General features: G+C 47.0%; 2 protein-coding genes across 2 annotated transcripts; both read left to right on the forward strand.

Moving 5' to 3' along the window:
• The first annotated feature begins 1,154 nt into the window (after positions 1-1,154).
• On the forward strand, positions 1,155-21,614 carry LOC123119169 (ras-related protein RABF1). The gene is made up of 8 exons (XM_044538873.1): positions 1,155-1,336; positions 3,205-3,278; positions 3,431-3,514; positions 3,625-3,719; positions 3,906-4,011; positions 20,220-20,309; positions 20,404-20,490; positions 21,072-21,614. Exons 1-8 carry the CDS (start codon positions 1,312-1,314, stop codon positions 21,111-21,113), a joined length of 603 nt encoding a protein of 200 aa, XP_044394808.1. The 5' UTR covers positions 1,155-1,311; the 3' UTR covers positions 21,114-21,614.
• A 1,272-nt stretch (positions 21,615-22,886) lies between these two features.
• On the forward strand, positions 22,887-25,202 carry LOC123090096 (L-type lectin-domain containing receptor kinase SIT2-like). Its single transcript, XM_044511556.1, has one exon. It carries the CDS (start codon positions 23,082-23,084, stop codon positions 25,098-25,100), a length of 2,019 nt encoding a protein of 672 aa, XP_044367491.1. The 5' UTR covers positions 22,887-23,081; the 3' UTR covers positions 25,101-25,202.
• Positions 25,203-25,737: the final 535 nt, after the last annotated feature.

Raw genomic sequence — 25,737 nt, forward strand, 5'->3', positions numbered from 1 at the left:
CGCCATGGTCCTTGAGGGTTGCATGTGGAGTGGAGTGAACTCGGGCGTTGGGGATGGTGGATAGAGCATGAGCGCTCTGCTAGCGGTGGTGGGTTGGGATGACAAGCAGCGGTGATTTTTGGTCTATTCGCTTTTTTCTAATGGTTGCACCGCTGCTGGATCTGCTATGTGTGCTACCGATTGCAAACAAAATTTTGAATCAGCAATGCTGCATGGATAAAGGGAGCTCTCTAGGTAAGGATTTTTGGTATATATTTTTTTAATGGTTACACCTACCAGAAGCTGCTGGATGTTGCTATGTGTAATATAGATTGCAAAAAAAAAAAACTGAATGAGCATGAATTATATTTACTTGCTGTTGTTTGTTGTCACTATTATAGTTTAATGTTCATGCCTATCACATCTTACGAATACATTATCACATACAATAATTAAACACGAGTGAAACATTGAAATTAGATATTTCTTAACAGAGAAGATAATTGGAGCACACTAGGGCTTGCTGAAAATTAAGATACTCCTCAACTCTGGATATCACCGATGTCGCTGGTGAGATATGGAGGGAAGACTGGGAGAGGGAAGGAGGGAGAGTAGAGAGAATGCGACAACAGAGCATCTTACTCACACTGGCTGGGGGGGGGAGCACTCCACTCCGTTTTACCATCTCTCACGTAGATCTGTGTGACATAATCCCGCAATATCAAATAAAGTTCATCCAATCAAAGAAATGTTTGCTCCGTGAAAAAATCCTTATATTTTTGAAATGAAATCCATAGACCATAAAAGCATATTTTCGAGAGGATAAACCCGCGCATCATAAAATGTTGGTATTGCAGAGAGGTTTGTCCCAACAAAGAGATCATCGTGTGGCGCATGTCGCTCAACCTGGGCCTTTCACAACCCGTGCTCGCCCAACTATCACAAAAATAAGGCAACAATAGCTAAAATAATTAATAAATTACAACGAAATCCAAATCTATACTTTTATTTGAATAGTGCAATTGATTGGATGTTGGAATGTGTATTTGCTTAAAATTGAAATACACTTTTTTTTGTCCCGTTGCAATGAATGAGCATTTGTGCTAGTGTGATTTAAGTTAATAAAGCTGGCTATGAAGGCCATTCCATAATAAAAAAGAAAAAGAAAAATTTGCAACCTGACTACACCATCGGCTGAACCGCGCGTGACGGGTAGCGACCGACGCACAGGCACAGCCAGAAAGTTGCAAGTGAGCAAAAACGAACCCCACTTCGACGGCCGACTACCGCTGACCGCCGCCTTGATCTGCTTCCGGCGCCACTACGCCGGCCATGGGCTGCTCGTCTTCTCTGTCAGGTTGGCCTCCTTCTCGCCAACAGGCCAAGGCGACCTCTTAATTTCCCTACTTGGCCCTTGGATCCTTTTTATTCCTCTGTCGCGCTGCATATGGAAGCTGGAGTATGGAAATCTCAGGTCAGGATGTTGCCCTACGGGATGGATTAAGATGGGGGTAATTTTAGCCTTTCTATTAACGGCTCAGGAGGCAGGTCAATGCTGGTGTTGTTTGGGGGTAAATCTTGGCGGGGACTAGCGACGGCGGCCCGGTAGCATGTTGCTTATTGTTGAGGTGTTTGGTTCGTACTGTATTTGGTAAGCGTGTGTATATGATTTCTTAGATTTTCTTCCATATATCATAAGGGACTGCATTCATGATCGTGGAGTAGGTTAGAGTTTGTGTTGGGGAAAGTTTAATCTTTTTAGGTTGGTTAGTTCTCAGCTGCAATTAGTACACTGACACTAGGTGGTCATGTAGATGCGAAATTATGAATTTCCGCGATGATAAATAGAGTTAGATTGCTAGGCAGATATACTCACAACTAGTTCTGTTTTTGGTAGCTTTTGGATTACCACTGCATCCAGAATGTTGATAATATAGAATTGCTTCTCACCAACATGTAGGATCAAATACTAGTTATTGCGGTTGAGTGACCACGCTATTGTGGGAGCAATAACACAAAATGTGTAGGCATCTGCATTTTGTGGGTTGTTATATGTCCATTTTCGATAAAGGGCGCTTTATTACTTAAAAGGGATGTGTATGTCCTAGTGACGGGTTCTCCAAGAACACTTTTGGTGAGATTGATACCATAATTATTACAAATGACAACAAGTAAAAGTGGTATTTACAGGGCTTCTCTCACAAGAAGAATTAATATACCCCCAAACAGAATAAGTCAGGGTCTGAAGGGTAAAATTATCTACAAGAGGAATATCTACATGTTCATGATGGAGGGGCACTGAGTCAGCTACCTTCCGAGTACAGCCGTCTCTTGGGAGTTCGGATCATTTGATGTTTGTCAAGGTTATGTCCTTTGACTCCTACAATTTGAAATGCCTTAGCCTGGGGGTGCCCTGCGAGAGCTAGGGGTCAAAGATTGCATCAAGTGCACCTGTCTGGCAAGGTCTATCAGACACCTGTAATAGTAACCCTGAAGGCATATTGATTGATTGGATTAGGATATTTGATCACAAGTTCCAAATATTGGTTCACTGGGTTCTGTAATAGTATGTAAAGTTTGAACATAGAATCTGGCTTCAACCAGCAAATTTATATCCAGTCTCTTGATGTCCATTGATAGACCACATCCAATCCCAGTCATTAGTAAACCGAGAAATAAAATCTCATGATTCCATCTACTTTACACCTTCTTTTTTTAATATTACCCAGAAAGGAATCTCTTCAATTTTCTCTTAAAAAAGAAGGAAATTAATTGTCAAACGTACCATGAAATGGGATATGCTTGTACTTGTTGTGATCTAGGCTCATGCTTAGGATAAGAAGACTAGTGTGTGAAGCGTTTATTTTACCACTTTGAGCAACATGTAATCTGTAAGATATTTTGTATAAAACATGATGTTAGGGAGATTTTGGAGTATTTCATACTTTTTTATTTTATGTTCTAAAGTGTAGCATTCTTTCACCTAGTATTGACAAGTTAAGTTAATTTGCTATAGCTACTTAAAAAAAATATATTCTGCTAGAGCTGCTTGAATGTAGCATCCAACATTAATTAGCTCTTCAGTTGTGTTTGCTATGTATATTTATGGGTTGTTTCATTCTGTGGTCCGTCATATGTGTCCAGAATTCACTCTTTCCATTTGACTCGACTTGCAAGCGGACATTTTTTTTCTCATGCTGATGCATAAATGGTCATTTTATTCAGCAAACAGTACTGGAGGCTTGGGCAATATCAACAACGAGAACTCTGCAACTGACTCAAAGAATTTGAAAGTGAAGGTCTGCTATATGCTATCCTCTTTAGATTATTTATTTGTTCGTTGTTAGTTCAAAGTTTATGTCCTTGCAGTATTTGGCATCTCCTTTGTTAACATCAAGTTGAATTAAAATAAGAAACTATGCCTGTTGATTCCATTTTCACTATTGTGTAGTTGGTTTTACTGGGGGATTCTGGTGTTGGGAAAAGCTGCATTGTTCTTCGCTTTGTCCGTGGTCAGTTTGATCCCACATCAAAGGTGAAACAGCTACCCAATTTTGTCCAACTTTCTGAACACTAGGAATGATTTCCCTTGTCGCTTTCTACATACAGTATTTCTTTCATCTTATTTAACTACGATGGATTTAGGTAACTATTGGTGCATCATTTCTGTCACAAACATTGGCATTGGAGGACTCCACAACAGTGAAGTTTGAAATATGGGACACTGCTGGCCAGGAGAGGTACACATTCTGTGGTTAAATCATCCCTATAGGCTATAGTACATCTTTGCACTGATTTCTAGTATAAAATTACTGTACCATCTTGAACTTTCACATACATTCTGCTTAGCTGATTTATGTTATCTGCAAGCATTTAAAATGCTTTTCTTACCACACAAGAAGTCATGACAACAGACCAATTTTCAGGTATGCTGCATTAGCACCTCTGTACTACAGGGGAGCTGGTGCTGCAATCGTTGTCTATGACATAACAAGTGCAGAATCATTCAACAAAGCACAATATTGGGTGAAGGTATACCATCTTTTCCCTTCCGCTCTGCCATGCAACAAGCTACCAACGTTACTCTTACGCTTTTGTAATGTGTCCTTTTATGTATTTTGGTTGGATTTACCTTTCTGCTTCTAACTTGTTATACTAGATTTTTATTTTGCCATGGCATTTTTCTAAATAGTCAATCTGTTAGGTTTCCATGAGAGCAAGTATAATAAGGGTCTTATAGCCTGCTTATGTTACCACTTTTGTCTATGTGGAGGAGAGAGAGAGAAGAAAGAAATGAGGGGTGTCGGCTCTCATGCAAGAGCCCACCTCTACATGTGCTTCATGGCAAACATAGTAAATATGGAGGAAAAGAGAAAGAGAGAAAGTGGAAAAAAGGACTAATCTAATAGCCAACCTTATAGCCAATCTCATTGTATAAGTGATTATAAATAATTAAATATGCAGCAGCATACCACCAGTTGTCAGGACCCCGACTCAATGCCACACCGACCTAGCATGTAACACCTCATATCACTTTGCGGCCTCACACACGGTATTCCCACGGGTGTCGCCTTACCAGGCCCGGGACCGTTTGCGCCTTTTGGCACACGTATATGATAGTGTCGCTAGCATCCATATGACAAGGAGCCCGGGCTGACATGACTAGTCGTGAACCAAAAGTGGCACTAACTTACAGGGACAGGCATACATGACCCAGCAACGAACGTGTCGGTCATCAGCGAGTGAATCCGGGCTGTAGCAACTGGGCTAGCAGGACTCCGGTAAACCGGGCTGTAGCAGGCTAACATGACTGAAAGATCGTGGATGTCGCCTAGAGGGGGGGGTGAATAGGCGTTTTAAAATAATTACGGTAGAGGCTCGAACAAATGCGGAATAAACCTAGCAGTTAATTTGTCAAGCACAAAACCTACAACAACTAGGCTCACCTATGTGCACCAACAACTTATGCTAAGCAAGGTAAGCAACAAAGTGATAGCAAGATATATGACAAATAACAATATGGCTATCACACAGTAAAGTGCATAAGTAAAGGGCTCGGGTAAGAGATAACCGAGGCACGAGGAGACGATGATGTATCCCGAAGTTCACACCCTTGCGGATGCTAATCTCCGTTTGGAGCGGTGTGGAGGCACAATGCTCCCCAAGAAGCCACTAGGGCCACCGTAATCTCCTCACGCCCTCGCACAATGCAAGATGCCGTGATTCCACTAAGGGACCCTTGAGGGCGGTCACCGAACCCGTACAAATGGCGACCCTTGGGGGCGGTCACCGAACCCGTACACTTTGGCAACCCTTGGAGGCGGTCACCGGTACCCGTCAAATTGCTCGGGGCGATCTCCACAACCTAATTGGAGACCCCGACGCTTGCCCGGAGCTTTACACCACAATGATTGAGCTCCGAACACCACCAACCGACTAGGGGGCCCAAGCACCCAAGATAAACAAGCTCAAGGGCACCAAGCACCCAAGAGTAATAAGCTTCTCAACTTGTAACTTCCACGTATCACGTGGAGAACTCAAACCGATGCACCAAATGCAATGGCAAGGGCACACGGAGTGCCCAAGTCCTTCTCTCTCAAATCCCACCGAAGCAACTAATGCTAGGGAGGAAAATGAGAGGAAGAACAAGAAGGAGAACACCAAGAACTCCAAGAACTAGATCCAAGGGGCTCCCCTCACATAGAGGAGAAAGTGATTGGTGGAAATGTGGATCTAGATCTCCTCTCTCTTTTCCCTCAAAAACTAGCAAGAATCCATGGAGGGATTGAGAGTTAGCAAGCTCGAAGAAGGTCAACAATGGGGGAAGAACACGAGCTCAAAGATTAGACTCAATGGGGAAGAAGACCCCCTTTTATAGGAGGGGAGAAAATCCAACCGTTATCCCCTCACTCAGCCCGCACAACGCGGTACTACCGCACCAGGGGCGCGGTACTACCGCGAGGCTGCGCGGTACTACCGTGGAGGACCACGGTACTACCGCGACAGCAGCATAGGCCGGAACTTGCCTGACTAGGGGGCAGTACTACCGCTTGCGCGGTACTACCGCTCCCCCTTGCGGTACTACCGCAAGGCAGGAAAGTCTCAGCCTGGGAAGGGCGCGGATGAAATAAATTACATCCGTGCCTACTTCCGCTGAGGGAGGACCTGCGCAAAAACTCCGGCACGGTACTACCGCACACGAAGAGCGGTACTACCGCGTAGGGCGCGGATGTAAAAAATTACATCCGCCCCTACGTCCGCTCATGCTGCTGAGCCTGGCCAGAGCCCACGGTACTACCGCGCCCACGGCACGGTACTACCGCGTAGGGCGCGGATGTAAAAAATTACATCCGCCCCTACTACCGCTCGAGCAGCTGCGCCTGGCCTGAGGCCACGGTAGTACCGTTCCAACAGAGCGGTACTACCGCAAGGGCCTGCGGTACTACCGCTCCAAAGAGCAGTACTACCGCATGCCCTAGATCAGCAACACTAGCAGTCCTTCATTTTGCAGAGAAGACAACGGGGGTAACAATAAAACCAGAACTGCCATAACTTCCGCAAATGAGCTCCGAATTGAGAAAACTCAAGCTTGTTGGATACAAGACAACGAGTAGCATCAAAACAGAGACTGGTTAGTAAGAAGAGGCAGAGGAGGTATGCCTAACAAGAGAGGAGAGAAACCTCCAACAGAGAAGAACCGGCATACCCTCCAACATCGAAAACATCATAGAAGACGCATGTGAACTCCGTTTTCGATGAACTCGAGCTTGTCATAAAAATGACCAAAAGCTCCAAAACTCACAAGGAGAAGAACCAAACAAGAACCAATAAGGATGATGCAAGGATGCAATGGTTTGAGCTCTCTACGAACGATACGATCAAGCAACTCATCGAGAGCCCCCCTTGATAGTACGGCAATCGATCCTATAACCCGGTCTCCCACAACTACCATGAGACCGGTAAAATAGAAAACCTATCAAGGGCAAACCTTTGCCTTGCACAAAGTCCACTTGAGCTAGATGATGATGATCTACTCCTCCTCAAGATGGACCACCTTTCTTGATTGCGTTGGCTCGATGAAGACTAGTTGATTGCTCCCCCATACTCCACTATGGGTGAGCCACTCTTCCGCTCATCTTCACAAGTCCATTGTCACCACAATGGACGGCAAGCTTCAAGCACTTGATCTCTTCATGATACATCACTTGAACTTGCACACCGCAACCTAACCCCATAAAGAACTCTCACGAAGACCATGGGTTAGCACACAAAGTGTAATGGACAATGCTTACCATACCATGGGACTTGATCCCTCGGTACATCTTGTGCGCTTTGTGTGTTGACTCTTTTCAACTCTCTTCATTTGGATGATGTCTTGAAGGTGGACATGAATGATCACACAATCTTATTCTTCAAGACATGCTTGCAATAAGCTCAACACTCACATGACCGATCTTTGGATAATTCCTTAAAAGGACGATGGTCATCACAAACTCTCCTTAAAACCAACACATGGACTCCAAGAAAAGCCTATGGACAAACCCTTCAAATACAACTCAAGGAAACCATTAGTCCATAGAGATTGTCATCAATTACCAAAACCAAACATGGGGGCACCGCATGTTCTTTCAATCTCCCCCATTTTGGTAATTGATGACAATCACTTTCAAGAGAGTTAATATAAGGAATTATGCATCACCAAGCAATGCAACAACTAATAGTGCATGCGAATGAGATGCAAATACTAAGGAACAAAACCAAAGCACGAGGAGATAACTCTCTAAACTTCTCCACAAAACTCTCTGAAACTTCTCCCCCATTGGCATCGATTGCCAAAATGGGTGAAAAGCTTAGAAGGCCAAAATAAAAGGTGTTCCTCCATAAATTGTGTATTTCTCAACAAGAGAGTGGAATGCAATACACATATCCAATTGCCGATACTTGGAGGAAGACAAACTATATTGAGGCCCAAAGATTGCAAAAGAATGATATGCCACAAGGACATAACAAAGAGAGAACCAAGTAATCGAGCAAACAAAAATACCAAATGAAGCAAGCAATCAAATGATATCAATTGAACCAACTAGACCAAGGATCCTATGAGCCACATGAATGAAGGATATTATGATGAGCAAAGGAGTGTTCTAAAGAAGCTAGAGAAGCTCCCCATGATTTGTGCACACAAAAGAAATTTTGTATTTGAATACAAAGTGCACAAAATAGGATCATAGCTCCCCCAAAATCAATAGAAACTCACATCCAGTGCAAGTGAGCATATAGGAAACAAAGCCTAGCGCTTGCAACAAGCACATGGTTGAGCAACATGTAAAAGAGACAACTTAAGAAAGGGCTCAACCAAAATGATGTGTGTGAGTCATGGCGAAGCACTTGAGAGGACTAAAAATAGAATGAGCATTAAGCATCAACATAGTCTTGAAAGAATGAGGCACACGATGCAAGGCCTATCATTCCCACACACAACTAGCAAATGGGTTCACAAGCTTACTAATAAGCATATAAAGAACCTATGCTTGTGACAACCCGTGGTGAAGATAGAAGATGAAAGCCTCATCAAGACGAGGGATACCAATAAGATGGCAAAAGCCTCGTAAAGACAAGCATAGGGAAAATAATCTTCACCACACAAGAGTGCATCAAGATGCTACAATAGAGGACACGCACCCAAGGCAAAAGCTTTCACGGAGCCACCAAAGAAATAACAAAAGAAAGACAAGGTGGACGTGAAAGAAAGGATATCAACTAGAGATGTAAGTTCTCTCAAGTGTATAGGGTTCTAGGTAGACGAAATCATGATGATATATATATCTACAAAGAAGGATGTACACCCGAAATAGTTACAGAACGAAGGAACAAGATACCCACAAGGAAGTCATAAATATACCAATAAGATATTTGCTTGAAAGCATAGCACTTGGCTAGATATGGTCTTATTGTATATAAATGAAGTCCTACCGCACACCCATCAAAGGCATCACAACTAGCAACAAGAGAACATCGTTGTGATGCTTTGAGAAAGAAAACAAGTATCACAAGATATGAGATGAATATCATGCCAAGATACAACCTACACAAGGTTGAATGCAAGAAGGGAAGGCATGAATAGATACTTGTTACCGAGATATCATTGGAAGGATGTAGTAGATACCAATTGAAGGTAGATAGTAGTTCATTGATCATCCTAGCTTGACTCCAATATGCACATGGTGACAACACCTTCCTTGTGAGTGAGCCGAGCATCCAATGCATCTCCAAATGTTCCTAGAAGAACAACACAAACTAAACGGTACCCAAACTTATTGGGACCAAATAGTTAGACACACCAATACATAGGACAAACTCCACATAAATATGTGCATATAGATATGAAAATGAATTTCATGCACATCTCATCCAAATTGAGACTAGGTGGAGTTTCACCTATATATTGAGTCAAAGAAAGAAAACATGCCAAATGAAATACATGAAGTAAACATGCATGCTCAAAACTTTCAAAACCGAAACCAAAACAAAGAAATGCCAAGAGAAAAGGATACCAAATGGAGAAATCATCACTTGGAAGATATCATTAAAGATACATCAAGGAATGAGATATCCATTGATACACACTAAACTAAAGATGTCAAACTCCCAAAGAGAGGATGGTTCCAAACAAACCAAGCTCTCGACAAAGTTTCATGATGGCACAAAGTACCAAAAGAAAAAGGCTTGCCTTCCACCAACACACTTGATAAGGATCACAAAAAAAAGTGTTCTAAAGAAAATAGAATAGCTCCCCCACGAGTTGTGCATTATATAGGATTTGTATTTGAATACAAGAAGCACAAGGTGGGATCACCGCTTTCACTATATCTAGAAAACACTAGACAAGAACAAGAAATAAACAAGATCCACAAGTGGTATGGAAGACAACGGGAGTTGACACAAACCTTGGCAAGAGAAAAAGCAAGTAAAACAAAAGCCAATGTAAAGATGATCAACAAATTCTACCACACATAAGACTACCAATTGTCAAAGACAAGAAGTATTTGGTAATAATTCCCGGTGGTAGATAACAAGGATATCCGACATCATCTTCACACCAACCACAAGCAAATTGCAACTTGTAGAGCTAACATGCCACCTAGGAACAAGATAATCTACAATATCAATTCTAGGTGACAATATCTCAAATGTACACATTTTCTAGGCTTGTAATATGCACTTAGCATATTACTCCCCCATAATGTGATACCAATAAGAACTTAACAAGAGGCAATAAGAGGAACAACCAAGAGATAATTAATGGACTATTTAGAATTTGAATTTCTCATGAGAGATATACCACCTAGCGACTAGATAATATTGTAATATCAATACTAGATGGTATTCCTCATGTACACACATTTATAGGATTGTGAGGTGCACAAAGCACATCACTCCCCCAAAATGGGATGTTCCATCAATCTCTCACACGAGCCAACTAGGATACAAACAAGAAGCATAAAGGCTCAACGCATGACACACACGTACATGATGTGCAAACCAACACACACATACTTGATTGCTCAAGGTAAGCACGTTGGAATCACAACATATACAAACACATGCAAGGAACAAAACCAAAACATGCAAGGGGGCAAGTAACTTTCAAGGTAAACAATTTTAAGTACAAGTTACCGCAAGGAGGCACATTGGATATAAGATAGAAACTTGATAATCCAATTGACTTGGCTTGAGACAAAGAGAATGATGAAGTCCCCTTAATTCTTCATAATTTAGCCAAGTCTCCAATGCCCTCCAACAACACCTATTGATCAAGTTTGAGCTTGTTGGTCCCCAACCAAGTTGGGTCCTAAGAGGTTAGTCACAATAGGTTTGGCTACCCAAATGGTTCTTTTCTTGACACCACTTTGAGTACCAACAAACTTGGCAAACACATTGCCAACCTTATCCTTCCCAAGAGAATAGATATCATCAATAATAATTGGGTTGGATAAGTTATCACTAGTGCATGAAGAAGCGACGTGACCTTTCTCACGACATAAGTAGCAACGTCTACTCTTCACTTTCTTCTCATTTGATTTCTCAACTTGAGAAGCATTAGCTTGAGTCTTCTTGGGAAGAGGCCTTTCTTCAACTTGAGGTTGAGCATGAGAATGCAATTGTAGCCGCTTCCCTTGTTGCTTGTCACTAATAGCCTTCTTCTTCAATGGGCAAGATCTAACATGATGCCCTTCAATTTTGCACTTGAAGCAAATAATCTTGGCCGAATCCTTGACTTGTTTTTGGCCCTTCTTCTTGTTGATCTTGGACTTATTCTTCTTGTTGGAGTTGAATCCAAGTCCACCTTTGTCATTGGGGGATTTTTGCACACTCAAGATATTATTGAGTGTGGATTTCCCTTGATGACACTTTTCCAAGTCTTTCTTCAAGGAAGTGACTTGGGCCTTGAGCTCTTTGATTTCCTCTACATGGTTAGTCTCAACACAAGTACTAGAGGAAGTATAAGCTTCATCATTAGAGCAACAAGGCAAGGAAAGCAATTCATCGCAAGATGTACCAACATTGTGAGTAGATGAATTACAAGGACTAGCACATGGCAATATACTATTTTGACTAGAAGTAGTGCTAGTATCCACATGAGGCTCACTAGATGTTACCTTAGCAATCATGGCCTCATGAGCTATCTTTAGCACACTATGGGATACTAGAAGATCATCATGAGAGCTTGAGAGCTTTTCATGACTTTCTTCCAATTTCCCATAATTGCAAGATAGCACCTCAAGTTGAGCCCGTAGCTCAACATTCTCCTTCAAAATGGATGCTTCACAAGTAATAGAATTAGTAGCACAAGCATCATCATTAACAACAAGAGGAGAAGGCAACTTGGCAAGCTCTTTTAAATAAGAAGCTTCAAGTTGAGCATGAGACTCGGTGAGTTTGATGAGCTCACCCTTGATGACCCTTGAGCCATTTTCGAGGTGCTCAAAATCCTCAAGGAGTCTAGCATGAGCAACTTCAAGCTTAGCATTTTTAGTTTCAAAAACATTGGCCACCTCAAGAGCTCTATCAGTAGATTCCTTCACTCTAGACAATTCTAGAGCAAAAGTCTCCTCAAGAGATTCCTTGGTGGTTTGTTCAAGTTCAAGGGCTTGAGAGAGGTCCGCAATCTCATTTGCGTAATCACGCCCATGAGCTTCCATTTTCTCAATGGTGACCTCATGCTCCTCGAGATGAGATTCCAACTCCTCAATATATTTCTTGCCCTCAATGGCAATGGACATAATTTCCATGAAGTTGGAACGAGCAATTTTATTTTTATGAAGAGCTTTAAAAATCATCTCCCCCTTAGTTTTTAAGGAGGCAACATTATTATTCTCTTCATCATTATCCTCATCATCATTAGCATCAACATCATCATCAAGAGACATATTGGGGTTCAAAGTAGGAGATACCTTTGACGCCTTAGCCATAAGGCAAAAAGCAATAGATGATGATGTAGGATCCCTTGAGGCACCATTAAACACCACATCTTGTTCCATGGAGTGTTCGGTTTCCTCTACATTGTTAGCACAACAATTCGAGGAAATAGATGCATTTTTATCATGGCAACAAGACATAGCAAGCATATCATCATGAGATTTAGTCAAGCAATTTCTACATGATATGCAAGGACTATGAACACAAGCATGTGAAACATTTGGAGTGCTCGAAGTGTTAAAGCCCAAAGAGGGAGCATTGCAATAATATAGTGATGAAGGATCATCCACAATAAGCATACTATCATCATTGCAATGACCAACACTACTCACCATATCATTACCTTGTGGCAAACCACATGTAGGTGAAGTAGAAGAAGTTGAGAAGACTATATGACCGGAGGTGGAGGGAGAACAACCATCCCCACAAATCTTGGACACACCATATTTATCTTGAAGCTTTGTCCATAACTCATGAGCATCCCGGAACGGCATGAGTTGAAATATAACTACATTGCTCAAAGCATCGAAAAGCACATTAGAGGCTTGAGCATTGAGATAAGAGTTTTTCTCATCCTCTAAAGATAATCTTTGGGGATCCTTTGGAGGAGAAAAACCCATATCTACAATTCGCTCTAAATTTGGGTCCATGACCCTAAAGAGATTAAGCATGCGAATTACCCAAACATCAAAATTTGTGCCATCGAAACTAAGAGTGTCAGAGAATCCTAATCCTCTAGTCGACATCTTTACTCTCTAGGCGGTTAAGCCCAACAAAGAGAGACGAGGCTCTGATACCAATTGAAAGATCGTGGATGTCGCCTAGAGGGGGGGGGTGAATAGGCGTTTTAAAATAATTACGGTAGAGGCTCGAACAAATGCGGAATAAACCTAGCGGTTAATTTGTCAAGCACAAAACCTACAACAACTAGGCTCACCTATGTGCACCAACAACTTATGCTAAGCAAGGTAAGCAACAAAGTGATAGCAAGATATATGACAAATAACAATATGGCTATCACAAAGTAAAGTGCATAAGTAAAGGGCTCGGGTAAGAGATAACCGAGGCACGAGGAGACGATGATGTATCCCGAAGTTCACACCCTTGCGGATGCTAATCTCCGTTTGGAGCGGTGTGGAGGCACAATGCTCCCCAAGAAGCCACTAGGGCCACCGTAATCTCCTCACGCCCTCGCACAATGCAAGATGCCGTGATTCCACTAAGGGACCCTTGAGGGCGGTCACCGAACCCGTACAAATGGCGACCCTTGGGGGCGGTCACCGAACCCGTACACTTTGGCAACCCTTGGAGGCGGTCACCGGTACCCGTCAAATTGCTCGGGGCGATCTCCACAACCTAATTGGAGACCCCGACGCTTGCCCGGAGCTTTACACCACAATGATTGAGCTCCGAACACCACCAACCGACTAGGGGGCCCAAGCACCCAAGATAAACAAGCTCAAGGGCACCAAGCACCCAAGAGTAATAAGCTTCTCAACTTGTAACTTCCACGTATCACGTGGAGAACTCAAACCGATGCACCAAATGCAATGGCAAGGGCACACGGAGTGCCCAAGTCCTTCTCTCTCAAATCCCACCGAAGCAACTAATGCTAGGGAGGAAAATGAGAGGAAGAACAAGAAGGAGAACACCAAGAACTCCAAGAACTAGATCCAAGGGGCTCCCCTCACATAGAGGAGAAAGTGATTGGTGGAAATGTGGATCTAGATCTCCTCTCTCTTTTCCCTCAAAAACTAGCAAGAATCCATGGAGGGATTGAGAGTTAGCAAGCTCGAAGAAGGTCAACAATGGGGGAAGAACACGAGCTCAAAGAATTAGACTCAATGGGGAAGAAGACCCCCTTTTATAGGAGGGGAGAAAATCCAACCGTTATCCCCTCACTCAGCCCGCACAACGCGGTACTACCGCACCAGGGGCGCGGTACTACCGCGAGGCTGCGCGGTACTACCGTGGAGGACCACGGTACTACCGCGACAGCAGCATAGGCCGGAACTTGCCTGACTAGGGGGCAGTACTACCGCTTGCGCGGTACTACCGCTCCCCCTTGCGGTACTACCGCAAGGCAGGAAAGTCTCAGCCTGGGAAGGGCGCGGATGAAATAAATTACATCCGTGCCTACTTCCGCTGAGGGAGGACCTGCGCAAAAACTCCGGCACGGTACTACCGCACACGAAGAGCGGTACTACCGCGTAGGGCGCGGATGTAAAAAATTACATCCGCCCCTACGTCCGCTCATGCTGCTGAGCCTGGCCAGAGCCCACGGTACTACCGCGCCCACGGCACGGTACTACCGCGTAGGGCGCGGATGTAAAAAATTACATCCGCCCCTACTACCGCTCGAGCAGCTGCGCCTGGCCTGAGGCCACGGTAGTACCGTTCCAACAGAGCGGTACTACCGCAAGGGCCTGCGGTACTACCGCTCCAAAGAGCAGTACTACCGCATGCCCTAGATCAGCAACACTAGGAGTCCTTCATTTTGCAGAGAAGACAACGGGGGTAACAATAAAACCAGAACTGCCATAACTTCCGCAAATGAGCTCCGAATTGAGAAAACTCAAGCTTGTTGGATACAAGACAACGAGTAGCATCAAAACAGAGACTGGTTAGTAAGAAGAGGCAGAGGAGGTATGCCTAACAAGAGAGGAGAGAAACCTCCAACAGAGAAGAACCGGCATACCCTCCAACATCGAAAACATCATAGAAGACGCATGTGAACTCCGTTTTCGATGAACTCGAGCTTGTCATAAAAATGACCAAAAGCTCCAAAACTCACAAGGAGAAGAACCAAACAAGAACCAATAAGGATGATGCAAGGATGCAATGGTTTGAGCTCTCTACGAACGATACGATCAAGCAACTCATCGAGAGCCCCCCTTGATAGTACGGCAATCGATCCTATAACCCGGTCTCCCACAACTACCATGAGACCGGTAAAATAGAAAACCTATCAAGGGCAAACCTTTGCCTTGCACAAAGTCCACTTGAGCTAGATGATGATGATCTACTCCTCCTCAAGATGGACCACCTTTCTTGATTGCGTTGGCTCGATGAAGACTAGTTGATTGCTCCCCCATACTCCACTATGGGTGAGCCACTCTTCCGCTCATCTTCACAAGTCCATTGTCACCACAATGGACGGCAAGCTTCAAGCACTTGATCTCTTCATGATACATCACTTGAACTTGCACACCGCAACCTAACCCCATAAAGAACTCTCGCGAAGACCATGGGTTAGCACACAAAGTGTAATGGACAATGCTTACCATACCATGGGACTTGATCCCTCGGTACATCTTGTGCGCTTTGTGTGTTGACTCTTTTCAACTCTCTTCATTTGGATGATGTCTTGAAGGTGGACATGAATGATCACACAATCTTATTCTTCAAGACATGCTTGCAATAAGCTCAACACTCACATGACCGATCTTTGGATAATTCCTTAAAAGGACGATGGTCATCACAAACTCTCCTTAAAACCAACACATGGACTCCAAGAAAAGCCTATGGACAAACCCTTCAAATACAACTCAAGGAAACCATTAGTCCATAGAGATTGTCATCAATTACCAAAACCAAACATGGGGGCACCGCATGTTCTTTCAATGACTCCGGTAGACATCGCGTGACATTTTCCCGAAGGGACAGACACAGGAACGAAGAAGGACACATGCCGGCCAGCCTAAGTGTTCCGGAGCAGTAGCAAGCTACCATGGCTCAGTGGAAGCACTAGGAGACATTTCCCGGTAAGAGAGGCTACTAAGGATAAACAACTAGATAGTTAGATCCCACACATACCAAGCATTTCAATAACATACACACAATATGCTCGATATGCGCAAATACAACATGGCATCACAACATGACTCTACAACTCAAGTATTTTATTCAATAGGCTCCGAGGAGCGAGATATTACAAACATGGGTCTCATGACTCAACACTCAGAGCATACAAGTCAAAACACAAACGGAAGCTTAACATGTCTGAGTACAGACATCTACAAATGAAAAAGGCTGAGAAGCCTGACTATCTACCAGATCCTGCCGAGGGCACAAGATCGTAGCTGAGGTAACAAGCTAAACGTCGAAGTCCAAGCGGAACTACTAGCGAGACTTAAGTCTCTCTGCAAAAACATAAAATAGGCAAACGTGAGTACAAATGTACCCAGCAAGACTTACATCAGAACTAACTACATATACATCATTATCAACAAAGGGGATGGTAGGGTTTAACTGCAGCAAGCCAGCTTTGACTCAGTGGCTATCCTGTACTACGACTGCAAGTAACTCTTTTGAGGTGGCGCACACGAGTCCACATATTCACCATATCAATACATCACTATGGATCCGCTCCCGTCTCCCTACGAGAACGCCATCCATAGCACTCACGCTTATCTTGCGTATTTTAGAGTATCCACTTTCATTTGTCTATGAACTGCACAGGCAACCCAGAAGTCCTTTACCGCGGACACGGCTATTCGAATAGATGATGTTAACCCTGCAGGGGTGTACTTCTTCACACACGCTCTCGCCACTTACCGCCATGTACACGTCATGTATCTCGGCAACCTTCAAGCGGAAGCCTGGCGAGGGAGTCGGCCACGACCCGACTAACCACACAAGTCTCTCGTCCAGGTTTATGGCCTATTCGGGTTCCATCCGCAAGGAGATCCGGCCGGGGTGTCGCTCACGGCCCCAAACGATGTGAGCAGGGTTCCCAAGCCCACCATCCGGGTGCCACTTGGTACACCGTGCCACTGTGCCTAGTCTGTCCCAAGCCCACCTGTACCGGGTGCCACTTGGTAGACTACTAACACTACCTACAAACACCAGAAACTAGTTGCGACTCCTGGACAGAGATCAGGTCGATTAATAAGTCGAGAGAGTCAATTAAGGATCCCAATGTGTGGTAGTAGCTGTTCATGGATTACAAACACAGAACTCAGTTCCTGAGGACGGTTTCAATGAGACAACCCACCTTGTACTCCTACATGGCCTCTCACCGCTACCTTTACCAAATCGTGTTCACACACTTAGCTCTCAACAGTAGGACATGTTCACCACATTCCAATTCATCCCCGATGAATCAGACCTGACACAACTCTAAGCAATAGCAGGCATGACAAACAAGCATGAATGAGTAGGCACATCAAGGCTCAAACAACTCCTACTCATGCTAGTGGGTTTCATCTATTTATTGTGGCAATGACAGGTCATGCAAAGGAAAGGGGTTCAACTACCGCAGCATGTAACAGTTGAATCGTTGTTGTCCTAATGCAGTAAAAGAGAGCAGGAGCGAGAGAGTGGGATTGTATCGGAATGAACAAGGGGGTTTTGCTTGCCTGGCACTTCTGAAGATAGTATAGTTCTTCATTGGTGTCATTGATCACATCGTTGAAACGCGTCTATCGAGAGGGGGCAATTACCCGCAACTGAGAAAGAAACACAATCAATGCAATGCACAATATGATGCATGATCATGACATGGCAATATGCTGTGGTTTGAGCTAATGCAACTAGCAGCAAGTGAAATGAAGTTGGTTTGAATCCAGGGTTCAAATTCAAACTCCACATGTAGTTATTTAAATGCCATTCATTTCATTTGTCCTAAACAGTAGCCATAAATTGTTCTAACATGCATGAAACTAGAACAGATGGATAGATTGGATTTTTCTGATCATTTTTCATATATAACTTATTTCATTCTGAGTTACGGTTGATTTTATATGAAAGTTTGTAACATTTTCTGGAATTTTCTGAATAAGAATAAATCCAGAAAATTGCATTACTGCGTCAGCACTGCGTCATGCTGACCTCAGCAGGTCAACAGACCCGGTCCAGGTCAAACCTGACCAGTGGGGCCACGGGTCAGTGACCCAGGGCTGGTTAGTGTCGCTGACAGGTGGGGCTGGGTCAACAGACACGTCAGCAGGTCAACTCTGACGTGTGGGGTTAGTCAACGTGTGACGTGGCCAGGTCAAACTGACTTGTGGGGCCCGTGGGGTTAGTTTAAACTAAACAGGAGCTAAACTAGGTAAATTAGGCAGTGGGGCCCCTATGTCATCGACACGGGGCACTAACTAAACACGATTATCACCTAAACTAATGGGCCACATCAGCGTCACCGGAACCTCGCCGGCGGCGACCAAAACGACGGCGGCGCGGCTCGGAAACACGCTACGGGCGGCAGTTTGGCTTGCTGAGGGTACCAGGGCATAGCCCTTGCGCCCGCGCATCCAGCAGAGGCAGCGGCAGGTCGCGGGGAGACCGGAGCTCGCCGGAAATAAGCTCACGGCGGCGGCCGGAGTTCGGGTTAGCACGGGGGCGGCGTTAGGGAGCACGACAGGGGGTGCGGAGGGGTGCTATGGCCTCCTGGGGGTGCACTGAGCACGTCTGCGAGCTCGGTTTAGATGGAGGCGAACCAAAACAACGACGGCGACAAGTCCGGCGCCGGTGAGGTCTCGGTCTCGACGGGAACGGAGGCTATGATGAGCTCACGTCGAGTGCAGAGGTGGCCTCGGCGTGCTCAGGGAAGCACCGGAGCGAGCGGGGCGGCGAGAGGGATCTCCGGCGGCCGGCGATGAAGATGATGAAGATGGCATCGATGCAGGGCCCCGGCGAGGCGTGGCTGGACGGAGAGGATGAGGGAGGCGTGGCAATGATCGTGGACACGTCGGGGAGGCGAGGGGGAGGCGGTGGATGCGGCAGTGCTCGTCGGCGTTCTCGGGCGCCCACGAACAGAGAGAGGGGAGGAAGCAGAGGAGGGGGAAGAGAGAGCTGCGAGGGGAACAAGGGGGAAGGTCTCGGGCGTCTCCGTGGCGCGTTCAGAGGAGCCGGGGTGGAGCCAGGTAGGCAGGGAGGGAGGAGGTGGCCGGTGCGGGGCGGCCACGCGCCTCCGTCCTTCTGGCGGGGGAGGAAGACGACAGAGGAGGCTGCGGTGGGCTGGGCCAGTAGTAGTTGGGCCGGGTGGGCTGCCAGGTAAGGCAAGTGAGTTTTCTCTCCTCTCTGCCTTTTCCTATTTCTGTTTTGTTTTCTATTTTCTGTAGTTGTTTGGGCTTTATTAAAAATACCAGAGCACTTCTAAAAATCCTGAAAATAATTGTGGGCACCTTCTGAAATATATGCAACAGCCCACATTTAGTTTCAGAATTATTTGAGCATTTAAATTATTTATAGCATTCAACTGCCCAAATTCAAATACTTTATGAATTAATTCAAAAATCCATAAATGGCCAAGAAATATGCTCATCATTTTTTTGGCAGAGGTTTTCACCTTTATCAAAAATCATGAACATTTCCAAAGGCATTTTGGGTTTATTGAAGATTATTTTAGGTTGAACCTATTTGATTTGATCTGGTGCTAGGGTTTGAACAATCCCCATTTCAGGTTTAAATGAAATTTAAACATGATGCAGCAACCAAGCTAGTCCAAGTGCATAGCAAGGCTAGGGACGTGACATCAGTCCAATCCATTTGGTTCCCCAACCAAACATGCCTAAGGTTACGTTTAGTATGCGAGCTCGTCTAAACAATTACAAATGAGCAGCCTTGTCAGTCGTGACAAATGCAGCCCAAGTGATCACTGTTCAATTCTGCACATGTTCTGTTACCCTCTTTTTATTCAGGGTCAACTGCTTGAGTAATACTTTTGCAGTTACTAGAGTAAAGTTGAATGATCTGTCCTCCTTCATCTTTCATTTCTTAATGATGTTGTTAAAGAATCATTTTCTTTCTTTCTTCAGGAACTTCAGAAACACGGTAGCCAGGATATGATCATGGCTTTGGTTGGAAATAAGGCTGACCTACATGAAAAACGCATTGTGTCTTCTCAGGTGTGCATATTTTTCTGGGAGAATGTGTCTTGGGATATTGATGCTGAATGAATTATAAGGAGATTTTGAACCATATATGCTTTGCTCTCTGAAGGAAGCACAGGAGCACGCAGACATGAGCAATATGTTTTTCCTTGAGACATCGGCGAAGACAGCTGATAATATAAACCAACTATTCGAGGTATTTATCAATATCCAAGATTACAGTAAGCAATTCGCTTTTGCAAGTAGAGAGAGGTGGTGACAAACGTCACAAAAACATTAGATTTACCTAAGCTCTATTCAGGGGTGTACCCAGAATTGGGCCACGTCCAGGGCTAGACAAGAGATTGGTACGGGCTGGGCCTTTTCCCAGTTTCTAGACATTTTTGTTGAGTGACGCAAAGTGCTTGTGACAGAAGATCAATGCATGTTTATTACTTCCTCTGTAAACTTTTATAAGACGTTTTAGGTCACTAGGGAGTACTAGATATGCTGATTGGCCTGTGTGCATAAACTGAAAATAATGGAATTCTGAAATATTTTTGATGTTACTTTTCTTTGGAGAAAACCTTGTGTTTTTTTGTTCGAAACGTCTAGACTCTCCCAATCCAACCATCATCGTCATGTTTTTTTTATTCGTGAAAAATTGCCGGTTTTATTACACGTATGGCCAGGGCCTGTTTTCGAAGCTAAACTTCCTGCACATGCTATTGTTGCGCTGTTCCCAGTAGAGGTATCAATAAAAAATCATGTTAAACACTGTATTTTACTTGATGACAGGAAATTGCCAAGAGGCTGCCAAGGTCTACACCACCGTCCTGATTAACATCGGTCTGTGTCATAAACAACCTGGGTGATTGTGTAACTCACAATATGAGTAGAAACGCCTGGACGAACATTTGTGGCTGTTTCAACATGCCAGGTCAAGCCATCTGTATCTCTGCGAGCATACCATTGTTTTTGGAAACATAGCTCATGTAAAGCTTGTCCATTGCGCTAATTCTGTCGAAATGGTGGGGGTATTCTGCTCCCAGCACGGGTAAGTTAAATGAAGCTTATGGCCGTGCTCTAACGCATGGATGTTCAGCAAGTATGATAATATGGTTGAGACTGAAACATCTTACTATCAATGCAGTGCATTGTTTTTAGGTTCGGTTTGACTCGCCTGTTGAGCCGCCATTGACTGTACTGTACTGTACTGGAAGGGTTCATTGCTGTCACTGTTGTGGATGATTAATTTGATTAGATTACTACTAGTACTAGTAGTTAATAATGATAACAGTTTTGCTGATCAAGGCTTCGGATCATGACCCTTCCTTGTTCTTTCCTTGTGCTGTGTCAGCTTGATCTCACTCAGTTGACATTATCCTTGTGTCGTGTGAAATAGAGAACCAAAAACAAAGGTCTGCTTGGTTATCTTGATGCACTTTTCAAAGGAGGAAAAAGACTTGCTACCTTTTTTTTTTTAAGACTTGCTACCTGCGAAGGGGAACAATATAAGAGCATCTCCAACAGCCGCGGTATAGCGCCGCGCGCAAAAAACCTGTTAGCGCGCGCGCTGCGCCTGGTTTGGCGCGGCGTGCTGCGCCCGCTCCAGCAGCTGCGCTAAAATGCAGCGCGCGCGCCGCTCCAGCAGCGCGCAAAAATCAGCGCGCACAAAACATTTTTTTTAATTTTCGAACGCATAGATAAAATAAAAACTAGATAGATTGCATAAATAAAAAACGATACAAAGGTATTTTACATCGGTGCAACTAGATAGATAGTTCGAAAGCATAGATAAACTACGGCGCAACTAGATAGAAACTACTCTAAGTCGCTACCATCGCTATCATCCTCGGCGGTGTCTAGCCAGATGTCCAGCCACCGATCATCGTTCGGCGTGAAGAACGACTGCCCACCTGCTGCAATGATGTCGGACTGCGCATTCGTCAACGCCTTCCGCTGACGCCTTTCCAACCGCTTCTCGCGGCGCCTTTGCGTGTCCTCCACGTGGCGCCTTGCCCAGTAGGCCTGCTCGTAGGCGATGTCCTCTGGGTGGCGCTGGCGCCACTCCGCCATGACCCGCTCGTCCTCCTGGGCGACGAGGAGGCGGCGTTGCCGCTCGGCGTGCTCCGCACGGTCTTCCGTTGTGTGCAGACGAGGCAGAGGGGCGAGGTCGAGAGCTTGCTGGAGCGTGTACACATCTTGAAAGTTCATCTGGCCGCGCGGCCGGCGTAGGCGCCACGCCGCCGCGTCGTACGCGCGGGCGGCCTGGCGCGCCGTCCCGTACGTGCCGAGGCCGAGCCGGAGTTCGCCGGAGCGTATCTCCGCGGTGTAGACGCCGTTGGGGCGCAGGCGGATGCCGCGGTAGCCGGACGCTCCTCGGCGGCGCGGCGGCATGGCGGCGCGTCGGTGGCGGGGCGCTGCGGCGGAGGCGCGTCGGTGGCGGGGCGCTGGAGCGGCGGAGGCGCGTCGGTGGCGGGGCGCTGGAGCGGCGCGTGGCAGAAAGAGGAAGAGGAGAAGAGGAGGTGCGAGAGAGGCGCGTGGCGCGCGCCGCATTTTATAGGCGCGCCGGAAGCGGTGCGCAAAATATGACGCGCGAGCAGGGGTTTTTTCACGCGCGCGCAAGCGGTTCTCGCGCGCGTGATTTTCCCGCCGCCGCTGGAGCGCGGCAAAACGCCCCGTGCGCGCTAAAGGCTACGTTTACCCCGCGCGCGTCGTTTCGCGCGGCCGTTGGAGATCCTCTAAAGTCCATAAAACTACTGCTACATAGCAAGAATTGTGCAGGAGACACAGAATGGACACGAGATGCGGCTCAAGCCTGTATCCGTCGTCTCCTTCCTCGTGTCGCTCCTCTTCCAGTTCCTCGCCGGCGGTGACGGGCACTTCATCTACAACGGCTTTGATGGTGCGTGGCTCGAACTCGACGGCATGGCCGTGGTCGAGCCTGACGGCAAGCTCGCGCTCACCAACGTCACGTCCCAGCTCAAAGGCAGCGCCTTCCACCCGACGCCCCTCCGCTTCCACGAAACCAACGGCACCGTCGCACGCTCCTTCTCAGCAGCCTTCGTGTTCGCCATTGTCACCGACCTGGTCACGGTGGGCGGAAACGGCCTCGCCTTCTTCGTCGGGCCGACCAAGAACTTGTCCATGGCGTCGCCGAGCCAGTTCCTCGGCCTCTTCAACCCCCAGAACAACGGCAACGCGAGCAACCACGTCTTCGCCGTCGAGCTTGACACCATCCTCAACCCGGAGTTTCGGGACATCAACAGTAACCACGTCGGCGTCGACGTGAACGGCCTGGCATCGGTCGTGGCCGAACCTGCAGGCTACTACGACGACGACACCGGCGATTTCAGGAACCTGACTCTCATCAGTGGTGATGCCATGCAAGTGTGGGTGGACTACGACGGCCGATCCACGGTGCTCAACGTGACCCTCGCGCCTGTGGAGGCTCCCAGGCCCAAAAAGCCCCTCATCTCCGTCACCGTCGATCTCTCGCCGGTGCTGAACGGCACGGCGTACGTCGGCCTCTCGTCGTCGACGGGGCCGTTCCGCACGCGCCACTACGTGCTGGGCTGGAGCTTTGCGCTGGACGGGGCAGCGCCGCCGCTCGACTACTCAAACCTCCCCAAGCCGCCCCGCATCGGCGACAGCAAGCGACGGTCCAAGGCGCGCGACGTCATCCTTCCGGTGGCCACTCCGATCCTCGCGCTCGCGGTGGTCGCCGGCGTCTCCCTGCTCTTGTGGCGGCGGTTGCGGTACGCGGAGCTGAGGGAGGAGTGGGAGGTGGAGTTCGGGCCGCACCGGTTGGCATACAAGGATCTGTACATCGCCACCGGCGGCTTCGACGGCAAGCACCTTCTCGGCGTCGGCGGGTTCGGGAGGGTGTACAAGGGCGTGCTCCCGGCGTCCAAGAAGGAGGTGGCCGTCAAGGTCGTCGTGTCGCACGACGACGCGAAGCTGGGGATGAAGCAGTTCGTCGCCGAGGTTGTCAGCCTCGGCCGCCTCCGGCACCGCAACATCGTGCAGCTGCTCGGCTACTGCCGGCGCAAAGGCGAGCTCCTCCTGGTTTACGACTACATGCCCAACGGCAGCCTGGACAATTGGCTGTACGACCGGAACGCGACGCCGCTGGGCTGGGCGCAGAGGCTCAGCGCCATTAGAGGCGTCGCGTCCGGCTTGCTCTACCTCCACGACGACTGGGAGAAAGTGGTGGTGCACCGGGACATCAAGGCGAGCAACGTGCTCCTGGACGGCGAGATGAACGCGCGGCTCGGCGACTTCGGGCTGGCCAAGCTGTACGACCGAGGCACCGACCCGCAGACTACCAGCGTGGTGGGCACCATGGGTTACCTCGCGCCGGAGCTGGCGTGCACGCGGCGGGTCACGCCGGCCACAGACGTGTTTGCGTTCGGAGCGTTCGTGCTGGAGGTGGCCTGCGGCCGGCGGCCCATCGAGCACGGCGCGGTCGACGACAACCGGCTGGTGCTCGCGGACTGGGTGCTCGAGCGCTGGCACAACGGGGACGTCACGGACACGGCGGACCCGCGGCTCTCCGGCGCCTACGATGTCGAGGAGGCCGCGGCGGTGCTCAGGCTGGGCCTGGTGTGCTCCCACCCGGCGCCCGCTGCGAGGCCGTCGATGCGGCAGGTGGTGCAGTACCTTGACGGCGACGTGCCGATGCCCGAGCCGGCGCCGACGTATCGGAGCTTCACCGCGGTGGCCTTGATGCAGAACGCCAAGGGCAACGACTCCTACGTTGCTTCATACCCGTTGTCTTCGGCGACTAGCGTCGGCGCATCCTCTGTTCTCTCCGGGAGGTGATGTTCGAAGGCCGATCCCTGCCTCCCTGGCAACAACATAGGAGTACGCTTGCCAGGGATCACAACATCTTCTGATCTTTTTTTTTTTAGATGAACATCTCCTGATCCCTGCAACATTTTTTTTTAAGATAGCAAACCGCTCATACCAAGCGCACTGCACGGTTTCATCCAGCACGTCAATCGAACCGGCAGACAGTACGTGAGATAGATAGCATGATTGTTAACGGATTTTCGGTAGACAATTTGTGAGTCCCCAAATGTTTTTTTTTTGAAACGGAGGCAAAAGTTTTGCCTCATCCATTAATTAAGATAGAAAAGAGTTTGTTACAAGACACCCAACAAACACGGCATGCGGATTACTCGCGTGAAATAAAGGACCCTAGCTTCTTTGCGCAGGCGATGACCCAAAGGTTGGCCTCTGTAGAGATGGAGGAGAGCAAGATTGGCGGTGGAGCATTCTTATGCTTAAACACTCTTGCGTTACGCTCGATCCAAATCGTCCATGAGACGAGCATAGTGAGGGAGGCCTTGGCTTGGCGGTTCGGCGTACCATCGGCGCAGGTGCTAGCCCACCACTCGTCCACCGAGTCGAACAAGGGCCAAGCGGAAGTGTCAAGCCTGTGCATGAGGAATTTCTC

The sequence above is a fragment of the Triticum aestivum genome, chromosome 1B (assembly GCF_018294505.1).
Source record: "Triticum aestivum cultivar Chinese Spring chromosome 1B, IWGSC CS RefSeq v2.1, whole genome shotgun sequence".
Lineage (NCBI taxonomy): Eukaryota > Viridiplantae > Streptophyta > Magnoliopsida > Poales > Poaceae > Triticum > Triticum aestivum.